General features: G+C 39.4%; 1 protein-coding gene across 3 annotated transcripts in view; it reads left to right on the top strand.

The window, feature by feature from the left end:
* The window catches only part of myom1b (myomesin 1b), a 138,975-nt gene that overhangs the window by 36,092 nt on the left and 83,881 nt on the right, over positions 1 to 19,002 (top strand). For all 3 annotated transcript variants that reach the window (XM_060823612.1, XM_060823613.1, XM_060823614.1), the window contains 7 exons: positions 563 to 655; positions 4,518 to 4,606; positions 4,711 to 4,770; positions 7,415 to 7,579; positions 12,224 to 12,385; positions 14,744 to 14,885; positions 17,697 to 17,896. In XM_060823612.1, the coding sequence (XP_060679595.1) occupies positions 563 to 655; positions 4,518 to 4,606; positions 4,711 to 4,770; positions 7,415 to 7,579; positions 12,224 to 12,385; positions 14,744 to 14,885; positions 17,697 to 17,896 (911 nt within the window). The remainder of the gene's footprint in view (positions 1 to 562; positions 656 to 4,517; positions 4,607 to 4,710; positions 4,771 to 7,414; positions 7,580 to 12,223; positions 12,386 to 14,743; positions 14,886 to 17,696; positions 17,897 to 19,002) is intronic.

The raw sequence follows: 19,002 nt of genomic DNA, 5'->3' as shown, positions 1-19,002 counted from the left end.
AATTTAGAAACCTTGGCCGCTGAGCCCACGTATTCATTGGGGGAAGCCCTGTTTCAGTTTCCAAGTAGCAGTAAATTCATCCACCCCACCCTACCATTGCTGATTTGGGGGCAAAAGGGACTGATGTGCTGTTCCAGAACTAGGTCTAAGACTTAGGCACCTGGAAACATGACTAATAATAGAGTGCATCACACCCCTTCTGGAAAAGGTTTGATTGTTTCTATTTCCATTTGCTGTCCTAGTTATCCCTTACATCTTGTCTGATTTAATTATGTATTACTGCTGACTAAAATCTATTTTAATGTGACTTCAGCATATTGCAGATAGGACTTAGCAGAAAGTTAAGAGGAGACATTCTCAGTAAACCATTCTGCTGAACAGGACTGAGAAAGTCTTGATTTGAATTACTTTGAGGAATTAGTGTTGGTGTACCTTATAGTTTTGAATTCATTACAGATTACCTGCATACATGATGCCCATGACTGGAACAAATATCAGATATTGCTCCTGCTTTACATTATGCTATCTACATTTGTAACACCCATTTTATTTCAATGCTTAGGTACAAGAACAATGTCAGCATCAATGTCCACACTGATCCTGGAAAATATATCATTGACAGCAAATACGGTGTTCATTCCTTGGAAATTAACAAGTGAGAAACTATTTTCTTTCTTCAATCTAAAGTCAATTGGTTTGAGTAGTCAGTTTCTGTTACAAGAAGAATTAGCATTGGTAGTTTCATTAGTGATTCACTAACACCTGCAAAGTGACTCAAACATTAATGATTGTAGAAACGTAAGGAAAAACGAGTAGATTATTAGTCGGTTGTTTTGGTAGTAGAGTCCTAATACTTGCACATGTGTTAAAAATTTCATGGCATTGCACAATTTGTAATGAACTTTATTAACTGGGATTGATGGCTTGAGACAGTCATTCTTTTTTTCTCTCTCCTCTTCTCTCTCTCAATTGTCGATACCAAAATTGGACTAGAGTCTGCTGTAGTACTTAACATTGATTGTCATGAGTTAAACTTGCCCCTGACAATTGCCAATTGGCACCTTATCACTATCTTATGAGAATCTTGCCAAGCCACTTGTGAAAAGCCAAAATAAAAGATGGAGAGAGATGATCTCTTTATTAACATGCACAATTTATCACCCAATTCTGCTACACGTCTCACTATAACCCATGTCATTCAGACTCCTATAAGATTGTGCAATAAATTTCCAAATAAAGTCAGGTTAAAAGTTATTGTCAGTTATAATATGGACCAAATAATTATAACTATGGCCTTGAAATTATTTTACACGGATGTTAATGTCAGAGGGAATGAATTTATGTAAAAATAATTTCCTCGTTATTTTAAATGAGAAACAAATGCCTATTATTAAAAGTCGCCTTGTTATAACAGTAGAGAAAAGAATTACAACCAGATATATTGAGGTTTTTTTTGTCTTAATGTTTGTAATTGCATTTTTGAGTCATTACATGTTTTCTTCTTGTGTTATATTAATTGTACATTGGTGGAAATTAAGTTTGGTAGAATTAATAATCATAATGTGAAACTTGCAATAAATGGACATTTAGATCATTAAGTGACAATCCAAAACAGTTTGACAAATTATTTTGACAATTCAGATACTCATATTTAACAGCTTAATTTTGATATGGCAAATATAAAAGACAGAAATAGTTGATAAACATTGGAATATAGAGGTTATTTCTCACATGATGGAGTTAGAAAAATCTTTCTTAAGAACAGAAGAGTGTTATAGTTGGCAAGAATAGAATTTGGATAAAATAATGCTTTATTATTGACTTTTAATAAGAATTTGCATGCATATAGTATGTTGCAGTATAACACATTCAAAGCATAGGAAAAAAACAAGTAAATTAAAGGCACAGAAGGATGCCCTACAGCCCATCATGTCCATGCCAAGTGTAAAAATATAATTATGGCATTGTCCAATATTGTAATTTGTTCATTCATGCTCGAACTTAATTGGAACTGCTAACTTATTGTTTTACAGTCAATTGCTGCAGGAATCTATTATCACCAGTTTATAAATAGCTGAATGTTACCATTGAAACTACAGAAGAGCCCTGTTTGGTTGATCATAGTGCTGCCACCTGATTTAGTCAATACACATTCAACCGTAAAGTTGCTACATTTAAATATGTTCACTGAGTTTCTGTTTTTGTTAAGTTCTATTTATACCGATCTTTTCCTAATTACATCATTGTTGATACTGTTGATTGTTTCATTACTGCTCAATTAACCTGCATTTATACAGTCCCATATTACTTTGAAATGTAAATACTGTTATAAAGAAACATATTGGCCTAAAAGAAGATTACCTTAGAATACAACAGGATCTTGATCAGATGGGCCAATGGGCTGAGGAGTGGCACATGGAGTTTAATTTAGATAAATGTGAGCTGCTGCATTTTGGAAAGGCAAGTTAGAGCAGGACTTAATAGGAAGGTCCTGGGGAGTATTGCTGATCGAAGACACCTTGGAGTGCAGGTTCATAGTTCATTGAAAGTGGAGTTGCAGGTAGATAAAATAGTGAAGAAGGTGTTTGGTATGGTTTCCTTTATTGGACAGAGTACTGAGCGTAGACTTTGGGAAGTCATGTTATGGCTGTACAGAACATTGGTTAGGTCACTTTTGGAATATTGTTTGCAATTCTGGTTTCCTTCCCTTCGAAGGATGTTGTGAAACATGAAAGGGTTCAGAAAAGATTTACAATGATGTTTCCAAGGTTGGAGGATTTGAGCTATAGGGAGAGGCTGAACAGGCTGGGGCTGTTTTCCCTGGAGCGTCGGAGATTAAGAGGTGACCTTATTGAGGTTTATAAAATCATGAGGTGCATGGATAGAGTAAATAGACAAGGTCTTTTCCCTGGGGTGGGGGAGTCCAGAACTAGAGGACATCGATTTAGGGTGAGAGGGGAAAGATTTAAAAGGGACCTAAGGGGCAACACTTTCAGACAGAGGGTGGGGCTTGTATGGATGAGCTGCTAGAGGAAGTGGTGGAGGCTGGTACAATTACATTTAAGAGCCATCTGGATAGATGTATGAATTGGAAGGGTTTAGAGGGATATGGGGCAAGTGCTGGCAAATGGAACGAGATTAGTTTAGGATATTTGGTCAGCATGGACGAGTTGGACCGAAGGGTCTGTTTCCATGTTGTACATCTCTATGAGAAGAAAGTGAGGACTGCAGATGCTGGATATCAGAGCTGAAAATGTGTTGCTGGAAAAGCGCAGCAAGTCAGGTAGCATCCAACGAGCAGGAGAATCGACGTTTCAGGCATGAAGAAGGGCTCATGTTACCTGACCTGCTGCACTTTTCCAGCAACACATTTTCAGCGTACACCTCTATGACTCTATATTAGCCAATCTGTAAGCAGAGAGGACTCTCAAACAGGAGTGTGATAAATAAGCAAATAATCTGGTTTAGAAATGTTGGTTGAAGAGTAACTGGTTGATTCTGAAACCAGAGCAACTTTGTTCCTGCTCTTTAGAGGGTGATATGATCCTTTACTTAGATGCGAAAGGATAAGAGGGACCCATTTCATTGGAAAGGTAGCACCTCTGATATTACATCACACCTTCAGTACTTACTGAAATGTTAGCTTAAATTATGTGCTGATGTCTTAGAGCTGGAAAGTTGAGAATGCTTCTGCAATCCAATGCTGAGTCAAGAAAAATTGTACTACTGCAGTTACATTTCTTAATTTTATTGCCTCCTCTAATTTTGTCTTTGCTTTTTTTTTCCCCTTGTCTTTTTTATGTGGCAGACTGTAATTCCACCTACAGCAATGGCTTTCTGGTTTCTGTGTTAATACAAAGCCAGTTTCGACCAACAAGCCCACAGAAATTTTGCAATTGGAAAATGCAGATTCTATCCAGCCATTTGGGTCATGGAGGAACACAGACTCTGTCTAGATGCCTTCAGATAACAAAAATAATGGAAACATTAGTGCAAGTCACAGAAATTCACATAAAGTATCGAGCAACAAGCACCCATGGGAATATACTCAGGGACTATTTGCAATTGGCAAATAATCAGATCATCAGATACATAATAAGTGGCAGCTGAACACAGGGTCCCATTCATAGAGTCTATTCAGTTCAATTATAATGCCCTTACACTTTGACAGCTAACTCAACAGAGCAAATGTTCAACTTTCAGAAACAAACAGTCCATTTATTGGGCTAAGTGAACCATGGGAGAGCTTAACATATAGGTTTTTTTTCCCTAGAAATTAAATAAAATCAAAGCTTTAGAATTTACTTTCATTAGACATGGCAAACAGAATTGATTAGAAGCTAACTGGGGACCACCTCTTAAGCAAACATATCCCTTCATGGAGTTGGTATCTTCTGAAGAGGAGGAAAGGGAAGAACATGAGAAAATTTAAACATTTTTAATGTAGAGATATCTTTGCAAAATTATGTATTTAGCATTTTCTTTCTACCTAATTCTGGCATCTGGTTTCATTTCAGTTGTGACTTTGATGACACTGCTCAGTATCGTGCTTCAGCCATGAATGCAAAGGGAGAACTTTCAGCTTTTGCATCAGTAGTTGTGAAACGTATGTTCACAAAATAAATTTTTCATGTGAATCTGTTCTGGTTGTTTGAAAAGTTTCGTGGTGGATTGCAGAGTCACATCCCATCTGTTTCCCATTTATTCCAGGATTCAAAGCAGAGCATGGTGATCTCTCATTCCACTCTGGAAGAATTGCACCTCCTTCATGTAAGTATCATGGTCATTCTGGATGACCAGCTTTATTAAAGATTCCTACTCTTAGTTGAGAAAGACTTAGACTTTGGTAATTGATTCCAAGGTGATTTCTTCTCTGCATTGACATGCACAAAATTTCTTCCATGACCTGTAGATTTTAAAACATGAAACTTTGCATTGACTGATGTAGTTTTAAATGGTATTCTGCTGTTTTCAAATTTTTTGATACTCTGCCTGGCTTTCTCAATTAAAACTAACCCTGCAGTAAGTTTGAATATTCTGGTTGCTGATACTTGCCAATTTCTGAAACAAAATCAGCAATTGTTGGAGAAACTCAGCAGGTCTGGCAGCATTTGTGATAAGAGAAACAGAACATTTCACGTCCAGTGAACCTTTGTGAGAACTAAAAGCATAAAAAAATGGAGTATGTATGCAGATGACAAGGGTTTGAGGGACAAATGGTTGAGCACATAGATGGAGATGGAGCCCAGAGAGAGAGAGAAAGAGACAGAGAGAGAGAGAGAGAGAGGGAATAAATTAGTCAGAGAAAGGAGATTGTTGATAGTAAGTCAGAGAAGAAAAAATGTTAGATAGTTGATAATAGTGTCTGTGAATAGAGCATGTGCTCAAAGCAACACATGTCATGACAGGACATAGGGTGCAGAGCTGGGTAAAAGACCTGGAAGGAAGTGTTTAGGCTATAAAATGATTGAACTTGATATTAAGTTCTGAAAGCTGTTAGGTCGAAAAGCAGAAAATGAAATGCTGTTCTTCCAGTTTGCACTGTTCACTGGAACACTGGATTGGAAGATTAAAGGGGGTACATTACGTAGAATACAATCAACATAATTTACTAAAGACCTTGAATAGAAAAATAGAAAGCATAACTGGCTGCAGAATGTGAAATCAGAAATTGATTTAATGAACTGCATGTAATTGAAACAAAAGCTCAGTCTAAAACAAATCTTTAAAGCGCATTAGATAATAACACAAGATTAGTTTGAAAGGAAGCTGGTAGGAACTAATCAACGATATGAAGGTAGAGTTTCCATGAATAAGGATTAAGGAAAATAATTAAGGATATGTACCTGAATTGAAAACAAGTTTTGATGCAAAGAGTTGCCAGACAATCAGCCTTTTGAAGTGGCTGGAAGATAAATGTTTTGGACCTTGGTTTTATAGAATTGTAAAACTTGAAATATGATGTGGAGGATCGGGGTGGACAAAGTAAAAAATCACATAACACTAGTTTATAGTCCAACAAGTTTATTTGAAATTACAATCTAGTATTTTCAAATAAACCTGTTGGACTACAAGCTGATGTTGTGTGATTTTAAACATGACAAAGTTTAAGACCCATAGACAAAGCAATCCAAGATGGAAAATGATTGGGCTGAGATTTTACCTTTTTCAAGGTCAATCTGGGAGTGGGTATGTTAGATGTCGATGAACTCACCACCCACTCAAAAACTCACCAGATCGACAACTTATTAACAACTGACTGGTGAGTTTTGATGAGGTTCCTGGCCTTTCACAGGCTTTGGCACTACTATCCTATCTCACCAGAAGCTGCTGGATAATCATTTTTAGGGCATACTCTTCTGGAGATCCAAAAGCAAATAGGTTTGTCCTTTTCTTTTGTTCCTCATTGAGGCAAAGGAGGAGGGATGTCACAGGAAAAGGGAGTCACAGGAATTGAAGGCAAGGGTAGGGATTTGCTTTCAAAGACCATTCCCTTCAACCCCATCTGTGCATGCGCTTGGCCCCAGATTGTGGCAGAAAGAAGCCCCTCCCCTGAATACAGCAGGCGAGTTTATTCAATTACCTCCTGAGCACCAATCCACACCCTTTCTTCTGTCACCCCCACCCTCTGTCCCAGCTACCCTGTAGTCCATAAACTACCTTTGCAGCCCTCCACCAAACCAGGTTGACCCCTCTCAGTGCTCATCCTCCATCTGGGGCCCTGGTCAGTGCTGTCCTTCCAGCAATCATAGCATTTGTCCATAGTGCTGTTGAGTTTTGATTGGCTGACACCTCCAGGCAGGCGGGACTTCCGTGGCCAAATTCTCCAGCAGTTTCTGGTATTTTATTTTGGAGATTCAGTACATTCAGGGCTGAAATTTTAATGATGAATATATTATTATTGTAAGCATAGTTTAAATTATTATGCAGTCTAAAAGTGTTCAATTATATTTGCATTTACTTTTATTATATCTGTATTTACTGTACATTATTATGATATATTATATTTACAGGGGATTTATGTGGGTGTCTATTCTTTATCAAAAATTCAGATTCTTACATGCGTGGATTTTTATTTAGCTAAACTAACTATAATACAAAAATGACAAATTTATAAATAATACCTCCATCCGAAATTAATCTGTGCACATTCTGTTAATGAGTACATAATTCCATATTAAGATGAAAAGCTAGCCCACATTGGACAGATCTGGCAAACACTGTACCCAGTTGTAAACCTTCCAAAGTTGATAACCATAGCTGGAGAACGCTAATCAGTAGTCCTTCGCCAAATATCCCAGTTCCAAATAATTAAGAGCTACTCTCAAGAATTACTTACAAGTGATAGTGTTTGAAACACAACAGTAAAAGAAAAATATTAAAAAAAGACTAAAGACTTTTTTTTTCCAAACAGACGACTACTTCCCTGGTGACCCTCATATGAAGTTTGAAGTGCACTTTGTTGATATGTTTAATGTGTCATTTGGTAAGGAAGGTGACACATTGAGTTTGGGCTGCACTGTCGTCGTTTACCCTAACCTAAAGCGATTCCAGCCTGAGATCCAGTGGTGGCGCAATGGTAAGTGTTGGTTGTGCTTTGGAGAAACCAATATCAAGTTGCAGTTGGCAAGAAACTGAAGACCTAGAGGCTGAAAAACATCATTCATGAATGTCCCTCCTTCCTAAATGCAGAGAAACTAATTATATATTGTTCCACATATAATGTTTTACTCTGGCTCCATCACCCATCCCAGTGTCACACATGTAGGCATTCTTTATTTGTGAGCTTAGATATGAGTAAAGTTAAGCTTTTAAACTGTGCAGGATCATGTCGCTAAATTGAACACTTTTTATCTGTGGATAAATTCTCTGGCAATGCCAAAAGTGGATATTAGCCACATTAGAAATAGCACCTTCAGCTGGTATGCCAGTTCTGGACAATTTTCCTGCAGCAGGATAGAGGGTGATAGGTATAGTCCACCAAACTAATTAAGAGGCAATTCAGCATCAACTGATGGAGGCAAATTGGGATTAAATAATTCCTCAGATTCCCGTGGGTATTGCAGGTCAGTTTAGCTACTTCAAGGTGGCCTCAGGTTGGAAAATTGAAGGCTGGCACACCAGCCTGGCTTGTAGGCCATCCCTGCTGCTCTGGGCCCACCAGCAAATGGAAGCCACTGTGGTAAAGTTTAGCTGCCAAATGGTCACCTGGTGACAAAGGATTTTTGAAAAATTGAATTTTAAAAATGTCATGGAGAGAGTACTTTTGTTTTGAAGTGCTCTTACTTACCAATAAGGACTTCCTGCTGTTGCTGTTTGGAGGGTGTCTGATTGGTCATTCAGCTTTGACAGCCTGCCTGCTGTCCTTAATTGGACTTGGTGTCTACTTTTCCGACTGAACGGTGATAGACAGTGATATTCCCCAGGAAACCACCCATTTTTATGTTATATGTAAATAGCTTGGGTCTTGGAATGCAGAGTAGATTTTCAAAGTTTGCTGATGATACCAAACTTACTGGAGTTGCAAACAGTGATGAAGATATGACCTGGCTGCAGCATGGTAGGCAAGTGGCAGAAATGGGATTTGTTGTGAAGAAGTGTATTTTAATAGAAGGGATAAGGAAAGACAATGATCACCAATGGCACATTTGTAAAGAATGTGCAGGAACAGGAAGACTTAGAAGTGCATGTGCATAAATCTTTGAGCTGTTGACTTTGAAAGTGGTAGGACATTTTGAGAAAGTAATGAACAAAGTGTATAGGAAACTGGAATTCATAAGTAGATTATATTCTCTACAGTGCGGAAAGAGGCCATTCAGCCCAACAAGTCCACACTGACCCTCCGAAGAGTAACCCAAACAGACCCATTTCCCTCTGATTAATGCACCTAACACTATGGGTAATTTAACATGGCCAATTCATCTCACCTGCACATCTTTAGACTGTGGGAGGAAAACGGAGCACCTGGAGGAAACCCACACAGACACGGAGAGAATGTGCAAACTCCACACAGACAGTTGCCGGAGGCTGGAATCAAGCCTACAACCCTGATGCTGTGAGGCATGCAGTGCTAACCACTGAGCCATTGTGCTACCCCATTATGAGTGAAAAGCAAGCAAGTTATGCTGAACCTTTAGAAAGTGCTGGTGAGGACTCAAATGGAGTATTGTGTCGAGTGCTGACCACCCCATTTTAAAAGGGATGTGAGGGTCTTTAAGAGAGTGCAAAAGAGATTTACCAGAATGGTTCAGGAATTGGGGAGTTTAATTATAGAATTAGATTGGCGAAGCTGGTATTGTTCCCTTTTATGTAGCAAAGGAGATTGGAGCAAATTGATTAAAATGTTCAAGAATATTACAGTTTTGAATATTCTGTAATTCAAACTGGGAAAACTGTTCCCCTAGCTGATTCCACAAGGACTAGAGATTGCAAATTTAGGGTTTTGGTCAGACCATACAGTGGGAATCTATGAAGAGAATGGTGAAGACCTGTAATTAATTGCCCATAAGGGTGATGCTTGTGAAAACAATCAGTGTTTCAAGAGAAAATTGGATAGTGACTCGAAGGAAATAAACTTGCTGGATTACTGTATAGAATGGAGGAATGGGACTGACTGGATTTCTGTGACGTGATAGATAATCCAAATGTATTGTATATGACCCTGTGAGATATTCAACAGAAAGAGAAACAGTTAACATTTCAGGGCCATGATCTTTCTACAGAACTGGGAAAAGTTACTAATAGATTCTGATCAAATGATTGGAGCACCCTTGTCATTTCATTCCTTTCACTTTCTCTCTTGTATAACCCTTGTTCTCAAAAGGTTAATATTCATACTACATTGGCTCAATCCATTTTATTGAGGTCACATACAGTCTATGGGTGGCATTTTTATTTCTGTTTCTTTGGACCTCCAAGTCACTTTTTTAAAAATGTAATGACTTGTGGGACACGTGTGTATTGTTGGCTGGGCCAGCATTTATTTTCCTGCTCTATTTGTTTTGAGAAGGTGGTGGTGACCAATCTTCTTGAACTGCTGCAGTCCATATGCTGTAGGTTGTCCCACAATGCTGTCTGGGAGTGAATTCCAGGATTTTGACCCAGTGATAGTGAAGGAATGGTGATATATTTCCAAGTCAGGATGGTTAGTGGCTTGGAAGAGAACCTTCAGGTGATGGACGATGTTCCCGTGTATCTGCTGCCTTGTCCTTCCAGATGATAGTGCTGGGTTGGAAGGTGTTATCTAAGGATATTAGGCAAATTTCTGCAGTGCATCTTGTAGATAGTACGCATTGCTGCTACTGAGCATCGGCGGTGGACAGAGTGGATGGTTGTACATGTGGGGCCAGTCAAATGGGCTACTTTGTCCTGGACAGTGACAAGCTTCTTCAGTGTTGTTTAAGTGTCCACTGCTTGTAGGTTTTCACAAGTTACTCTGTTCTATCCTTTTAATGTCGGAAATAAAGAGCCTCACATTTTCTGATTTGGAGGTGCTGGTGTTGGACTGGGGTGGACAAAGTTAAAAATCACACAACACCAGGCTATAGTCCAACAGGTTTATTTGGAAGGACTAGCTTTCAGAGCGCTGCTCCTTCAACAGGTTGTTGTGGAGTATAAGATCGTAAGACAGAATTTATAGCAAAAGTTTACTGTGTGATGCAAATGAAATTACACATTGAAAAAAACCTGCTTTTTTTCAAGTCTTTCATCTTTCCGAATAACCATGTTGGTTTCAGTTCTTTCATATGTAAATCCTAGAACTTCTCTTAAAAGCTACATTCTCAAGTGAACTTTAACAATAGGTACCATGTTGGCCCAGATAATGCATTGAAGGTGTGAGGTGCCGTGTTTGAGGCTGTCTGTGCCCCAATGTTCAGACTGATTCTAATCTAAAAAAGGGATTTACAGAATATTACATGGATTCATGCAGTTTTTGAGCAAAGTAAAATGTAATTCTGCAAGTATAAATTCACCTCACAAACTTGTATGCGTGTGTGTGTGTGCATGTGGTTGTGTATGTGTGGAGGGGTGGGGTAGTATGATTATCCGTGACAGAGTGTGTGTATGTTTGTGAGTGTGAGTGTGAAGGGGTGTAAGTCTGTGAGATGGTGCATGTGTGGGTGTGTATGTGTGAGCGTATGAGAAACACTTCAATAGTCCAGGCTGAGGCATGGTACATTGGCGAAACCAAGTAGAGTCTACGGCAATGGATGAATGGAAACTGCACAACAGTCTAGAGACAGCCACAAACACTTCAGCAGTCAGGGACATTCGACATCGGACCTTCAGGTGACCATTCTCCAAGGCGGACTTCGGGACAAGCAACAATGCAAAGTGGCCAAACATAGGCTAACAGCTAAGTTTGGTACCCATGTGTATGGGGATGGCCTCAACCAGAACCTTGGGTTCTTGTCACACTACAGGTGACCCCACTGCTTTTACAGACACAAAGACAGACACAGACACACACAAACATATAAGTTTGTGGGGTGAATTTGTACTTGCAGAATTACATTTTATTTTGCTCAAAAGCTGCATGAATCCATATACAGAGGAACCTCGATTATCCGGATGAGGTGTGTGGGCACTAATTGATTATTCAGTCAATGATTTAATGCCTTTCCTCTGGGGTTCGGTGTTTTCTATTAAGTCTGCTCCCTGTTCAGGAGACTCGGTAGCAGCACAGGGCGCGTGAGCCCACCACCCCCCCCAAAAAAATACAGTTCTGGGATTTACATACAAAAGAACTGAAACCAACATGGTCATTCAAAAAGATGAGAGACTCAACAAACAATCCAGGTCTTTTTCAAGATATAATTTCAGTTAAATCACACTATAAACTTTTGTTATAAATTCTGTGTCTTTTACTCCACAGCAATCTGATGAAGGAGCAGCGCTCCGAAAGCTAGTGTTCACACTTGCTCATATTGCTACAATTTTGTACAATCCTTGAACCCTGAATGTCAAATTTTGATCCAGGCTGCTAAAAATACCCTCAATTTTTAATCAGGGAGTTTGTGGCTTTAATTGTTCTTAATTGTGTACAATGAAGTAATCATGCTTCGCAGTAATAACTTGCAACAAAAACTGACATTTTCAAAGAATGTCAAGTATGCAAGTAAATACATTAACTTTAAAACCTTCAGTGATTATTTTCTCTTTGTCATAATCTCAATACCTTCTCTATGCTTACATTTCTGCTCTTCTCCATTTTCCTTACCAGGTATCCAGCTACAGCCATCCAAATGGGTTGAGATGCACTGGGGTGGGGAAACTGCTACACTGACTTTTACTCACCTAAATAAGGAGGATGAAGGATTGTACACTATACGTGTGTTGACAAAATCTGGCTATGAAGTTCATAGTGCATACGTGTTTGTCAGAGGTACGTGTGCAAATAAACACAACAGCCCATATGTCATTTGAGTAGCTGAACAGTATCGACAAGGGGGCTATGGGCATAATGCAGTTAGTGATAGGAATCATTAAGTAATGAGAACCTGTTTTTTTTCTCTCAAGCGACCTTGCTATTTACGTAGGGGCACTGAGAGTAATTCTTGCACCTTCAACACTATGACGGTTGCAACCAACAAACCAAGATCAGAGTCGTGGCCCTAGCTGATGTCCTTCCAGCAATGAACAGTTTTAAACTAAGAGTATGTTTAAACATTTTTAGACTTCCCATATCTGATAAAAACATTCTTCCTGTAAGTGCTGCTGTCTTTGTGAGACAAATACTTTGCTGTGTGATAAAATTGGTTATTAGCTCCTTGAACTATGACATGCGAGCTGTGATTCTGCCTTGGGTTAGGCAGAGTGCATTTTCTCCTCCATTTTAATTTACTTACCTATTAAGTCCATTTCATTTGACACTGACTAAGGTTTTCTTGCTACGTTGCTGCTAAATCTCTCAGGAGTCAAATAAACTATTTTTCGATAGGAAGTGACCAATTAATGTAGCCAGTGCAATCGCTCGGTTCAACTTCTTACCCAGAATCCACAAACCTGACTGCCCCGGTCGACCTATTATCTCCGCCTGCTCCTGTCCCACTGAAGTCATCCTTCATATCTTGTCTCCATCCTGTCCCCCTTGGTCCAGGAATTCCCTACATATGTTCGGGACACCACCCATGCCCTCCACCTCCTCCATGACTTTCCTATCCCCAGCCCACAATGCCTCATCTTCATCACGGACATCCAGTCCCTAGACACATCCATTCCCCCATGGTGAAGGGCTCCAAGCCCTCCATTTCTTCCTCTCCCACAGACCCAACTAGCCTCTCTCCACCTACTCACTCATTAGACTGGCAGAACAGGTACTCATCCTCAACAACTTCTCCTTCAAATCCTCCCACTTCCTTCAGACCAAAGGGGTAGCCATGGGCCCCAGCTATTCCTACCTCCTCATAGGATAGATGGAACAATCCATCCTCCATGGTTACACTGGCACCATCCCTCACCTTTTCCTCTGCTACATTAATAATTGTATTGGTGCTGTCTCATGCTGTCATGAGGAGGTTGAAAGGTTCATCGACTTCACCCACAATTTCCACCCTGACCTCAAGTTTACCTGGACCATCTCGGACTGCTCCATCCCTTTTCTGTACTTCCCCATCTCCGACAACTGACTCAACACAGACATCTACTTCAAAGACACCGACTCCCACAACTATCTGGACCACACTGCCTCCCAACACCCCCCTCCTGTAAAAACGTGATGCCTTACTCTCAATTCTTCCACTTCCCCTGTATCTGTTCCTAGAAGGAGCAATTCCACTCCAAGACATCCCAATAAGTCCTCCCACATGATCAACAATGCCTTCCAGTGTATCTCCTCCACTTCCCGCAGCTCTGCCCACGACCCCCACCCCTCCAACCACAACAAGGATAGAAACCACTGGTCCTCATATTCCACCCCAATAATCTCTGTATACAGTGCATTATCCTCTGCCATTTCCACCATCTACATCAACCTAACCACCAAAATATATTTCACACCCCACCCCTCTCTGCGTTCCACAGAGACCATTCCCTCTGTGACTCCCTCAGTTGGTCTATGCCCCCCACCAATCCCCCTCTCCACACCTAGCACCTTCCCTTGCTACTGCACGAGGTGTAAAACCTGCACCCACACTTGCTCCCCCGCCCCCAACCTCCGTCCAACGTCCTAAAGGATCATTTCAAATCCAGTGGAGATTTTCCTGCACATCCACCCACCTTATTTGCTGTGTCTGTTGCTTTCAATGTGGTCTCCTGTACATCGGAGAGACAGGACACCAACTTGCAGAGCATTTCAGGGAATATCTCTGGGACACATGCAGCAAACAACCCCACCGCCCTTTGGCCAACCACTTCAACTTCCCCTCCCAGTCTGTGGGACCCTACAACCACACAGCATCAACATTGACTTCACCAGTTTCTAAATCTCCCCTCCCCTCACTTCATCCCAGATCCATCCTTCCAACTGGGCACTAAATATCCTCTCCATCCTCCCCATCGACCTATCAGAATTCCCCCCCCACCCACCTCCATTCCCCTAATGCCTTCCTATCTACCTTTCTGTCCAACCCCACCCCCACTCCTCTGTCTGTCTCTTAGTTCCCTTTCTCCCTCCACATTCCCGATGAAGGACGTATGCCCTGAATATTGACTGTCCTGCTCCTTGGATGCTACCTGACCTGCTGTGCTTTTCCAGTGCCACATTTTTTGACAATGTAATCAGAAAGCAGTGTCCCATTTACAGATGCTGATGCAGAGGTTGCAGGTGCCCCGGGAGCTCCTTTGGATGTCTATTGCTTAGATGCCAATAAAGATTATGTCATTGTAACCTGGAAACAACCAGCGGTTGATGGTGGAAGCTCCATCCTTGGTTACTTTGTTGACAGGTGAGTGGTCACTCACTGTTTCTCACTGCATTGATTTGAAGTTCTAATTGAATTACATTAATTCTATAAAGGCAGAATATTTTACATTTTTTTTGGTTAATTTCTTTCTTCTTCCTTGAAAATATTTGATTCCTATCAGAGTAAAGTTACCTGAATACTGAATATCAGCTTCCCTCCGTTATCCTAATAAAAGGTTTTACCCTGAAATTTGAAGGGAGATGGGCTCTGGAGAAGGCTGGTCACATCATTAGAGTGTCTAAAGTATAACAGCATGTTGTTGTGTATAAAATTATTTAATCCAATGATGAATGGAGAAATGTGGTAAATTTTTAACTTTATTTCTTCTCTAGTTGTTCTCTTCATGGCATTGATCATAGCGAATCAGAGAATATAATATTTGTCATTGTGTTTTGTTATTTCTTCCTCTGTTTCTTCTCTTCTGTTGCTCTGTTTTAAGAGCATAGACTACAATTGGCCAGTTGATTTTTCAGCCTGTAGTCAATGCAGCCATGGCTGATCTGTCCCATCAATTCCACCTTTGTGCACATCTCCATATCCTTTAATACCCTCAGGATCAAAAAATATATAGATTGCTAAGTTGAATTAATACAATAATTGGATATTCACTGTCCAGTGGATTAGAAAACACTTTGAGCAAACAAACGTCTTTCCATCTCATTTTAACATATCATTTTGGGACTGTGCCTTCAAGGTTAGATTTCCAAGCCTTGGAAATAAAACTCTCAGCATTTAACTCATTAATCCTCTGAAGGATTTAATAGTTTTTATTGAGATCATCTCTCATTCTTCTAATTCGCAAGGAGCAAAGGCTTAGTCTACTTAATCTCTTCTTAATGGGCAACCCTTGCTTCACATGAATGCATCTATTGAAGCTTTGTTGTTGCATCCATTTAAGTCTTGTATATCCTTTCTTCGGTAAAGAGACCATAAAACTGTACACAGTAGTTCAGGTATTGTCTCAAATGTGTTGCTGGTCAAAGCACAGCAGGTTAGGCAGCATCTCAGGAATAGAGAATTCAACGTTTCGAGCATAAGCCCTTCATCAGGAGGGCTTATGCTCGAACCGTTGAATTCTCTATTCCTGAGATGCTGCCTAACCTGCTGTGCTTTGACCAGCAACACATTTGCAGCTGTGATCTCCAGCATCTGCAGACCTCATTTTTTACTCAGGTATTGTCTCACCAAGACTCTGTACAACTCTATCAAGACTTTAATTCTTATTCTTAAATTCCTTACAAATAAAGTCAAATGTGCCATTTGCTTTTCTAATTATGTGCTGAACTTGCTTGTTAACTTTCTGTGATTCATGCACAAGGATATATAGGTTCGATTGAATATGAAAATTCCCAGACTCTTGCTATTTAGAAGATATTCTGTTTTCACCTCAAAAGTGAAAAACACTTTTCCATCTCCATGTTCTTGCTCACTCATTTAACTTGTCTATATTTCTTTCCAGCCTTCTGACTCAAAATTTACCATCCCAACTAACTTTGTATCATCAGCAAACCTACTTGTGTTGCACTCATCTGATACATGTGTGTGTGGGCTTTATGAACCTGGAGCAGCTATACAATAATGTCACAGCGTTGTTTTCGACATTGGAATAAATAATACTGGTGGACTATGTTAGACATTTAGAAAGAAGCTAAATCAAAAATGGAAGATTTGTTAAAATACAGCTAATAGTCTTTTAATAACGTAACAACAAATTCTGAAATTTGTATTTCTTGGAATCCCATTGTTGTTGTATATAATAGTAATATGCAATAAATAAGGTTCTACAGAAGCCTAAGCTTGAAAACAGTGCTTGATCTTACCTTCTCCTTGACCACTCTGTACTAAACACAAAGTCTTAGGTGTGGCCCTAAAATCACATAGCAAAAGATTGTGTCTTCATTTATGTTCTCTCTCTTAAATTCTTTGATTCTTTTCTGTCATCCTCTGCTGCTCTCTGTCTTAATTCACTGCCCTTTTTGTGTGGATCATAGATGGTGACTTGGCCATATACCGGAGAAAAGAGTCACTAATGGCCTTTTTCAGAATAGGAATTTTCTAAACAATAACATATGTAGAAGTTTCAGTTATTAAGAAAAAAGGCAATAAAAATGATTCAGAAAACATTCTAGTGATTTAGTGGAGTTGGTAGCTGGATGATTTCACCATCGGGTGAAATACTCTCATCATAAAATCCCCGGTTAATGTTGGAAACACACATCATATCACCACCTGCAGGAGATACAGCAAGACCATCCCAAATACCAACTTTGCAACCTTGTGGATCATTCAATATTTCATTTCTGAGTTTTTTGTTCGCAGATTTGTAGTGAATAAAAATATTTCACTTGTGCAAGATTACATTGTAACTGAACTGATTAATAATACACCTTTTGCTCCATTCTTGTTATGATGTATCATCGTGAATCTTCCAATCAGCGATGCACCTGTGTCACGACAGTCCCACTTTCCAATTCTCATTAAATAAACTTTGCCCAACAGCAGACCCTTGCAGAATGCCCTTTATTTTCTAATGTTGCAAATGAAAATGTACACTTGATAAAAGACCAAAGACTTGTGTAAAATGAAACAAAACGAGATCTGCAAGCACTAAAAAAAACATAGTTATATGGAATTCAAGTGTACAAATTGTAATGCACAACACTAATTTATATTACTTTTGTAGAATAGTGATGGCAGTAAGCTATAAAAATGTTTTGTAATTGTAAGAATGGTAACTAATTAACTCCACTCCAAATCTTTGTTCAAACAAACAATTCATCCCTTTTTCTACAGATGTGAAGTAGGAACCAATCATTGGGTTCAGTGCAATGATACCCCAGTGAAGTTTGCCAGGTTTCCTGTCACTGGATTGGTAGAAGGCCGTTCCTACATCTTCCGTGTGCGTGCTGTTAATAACGTTGGAATTAGTAGACCATCCCGTGTATCTGAGCCTGTTGCAGCCTTGGATCCTGCTGATAAAGCAAGGCTGAAGGGTATGCCTTTTTTTCTATTAATGCTTAAAGGGTGACTCCTTTAACAACTCATGTTTGGCAAAGTTTTAATATTAAACACAATGGATCAAAATAGTAAATCCAACATTGGCTACTCAGAATTGATCTGTGTTATGTGCAAAGTGATAGACAGAGCAAGTAAAGCACACCAAAAGTGAAGTAATCTTCTGTGATTTGGTAGTTAATATATTGGAGCAGCAAGATCTGGAGCCAACAGTGGCATATCGATTTGATCTCCACTGCAAATAAGATCCTGAATCAGATGAATTAGGCTGAGGGTAAATCTCCCATACTGATAGTTGAAGAAATAAGGAAGGATGCACCATGCAGTTTGGTGCCTGATCCCCAGTAATGTTGGTAATATATCTGGTGGCTTGTCTAAACTCTCAAAACAATTGTAAACATGGTGCCTATCAGTGCTATTTGATCTACCATTAAGTTGCACAAGGATAGTCAATGTACAGATAAGGGTAAGGTGGTTTTGACTGGGGTTGAGTTTATTTTTGGTGGGAAAAGATGCAATGCATCAAGGTCCAATTCCTCCACACTGTGAAACTTCCCCAATGTAAGGAAAGTTTGACTGAGTTGGGGTAATTTCTAGTTTATGGAGAATGAATTGAATCCACTGATTTATCCTGCAACAGGATTTGGTATCCAATTTGAGGTAGTCATCACCTCCACTAACACCAATCAAGATAAATTAAAATAAACCCTAAATTATCTGTCTAATTATTTCCTTCTGAACAGTTTGTAATCCACTCTCCTTATTTTTTTTTGAATTCCTTCTTCTTTAACTTTCTACAATAATTTTCAGTGGTAATCAAAGCAAAACATTTCTGAAAGTCTATAAACACCACATCTATTGTATTTCTCTCAGCCACCATATCAGTCACCCACTGAAAAAATGCAATGATTTCATTGAAAAATGCATCTAATAATTTCAGATTTTTGAAAAAATTCTGTTGACTAATCAGTGTGTTCATTTTTTGGGCTATGTTGAACTCCTTCCTCCTATCTTTTCTAACTCAATAAATAAAAAGATTTTAAAATTGATCTCAAGGCTTATTGAAGACACTGTTTTATCTTTT

Source organism: Hemiscyllium ocellatum, chromosome 4 (genome assembly GCF_020745735.1).
Source record: "Hemiscyllium ocellatum isolate sHemOce1 chromosome 4, sHemOce1.pat.X.cur, whole genome shotgun sequence".
Taxonomy (NCBI): Eukaryota; Metazoa; Chordata; class Chondrichthyes; order Orectolobiformes; family Hemiscylliidae; genus Hemiscyllium; species Hemiscyllium ocellatum.
The sequence above is the reverse complement of the archived record's forward strand: the minus strand, read 5'-3'. Positions and strand labels throughout refer to the sequence as shown.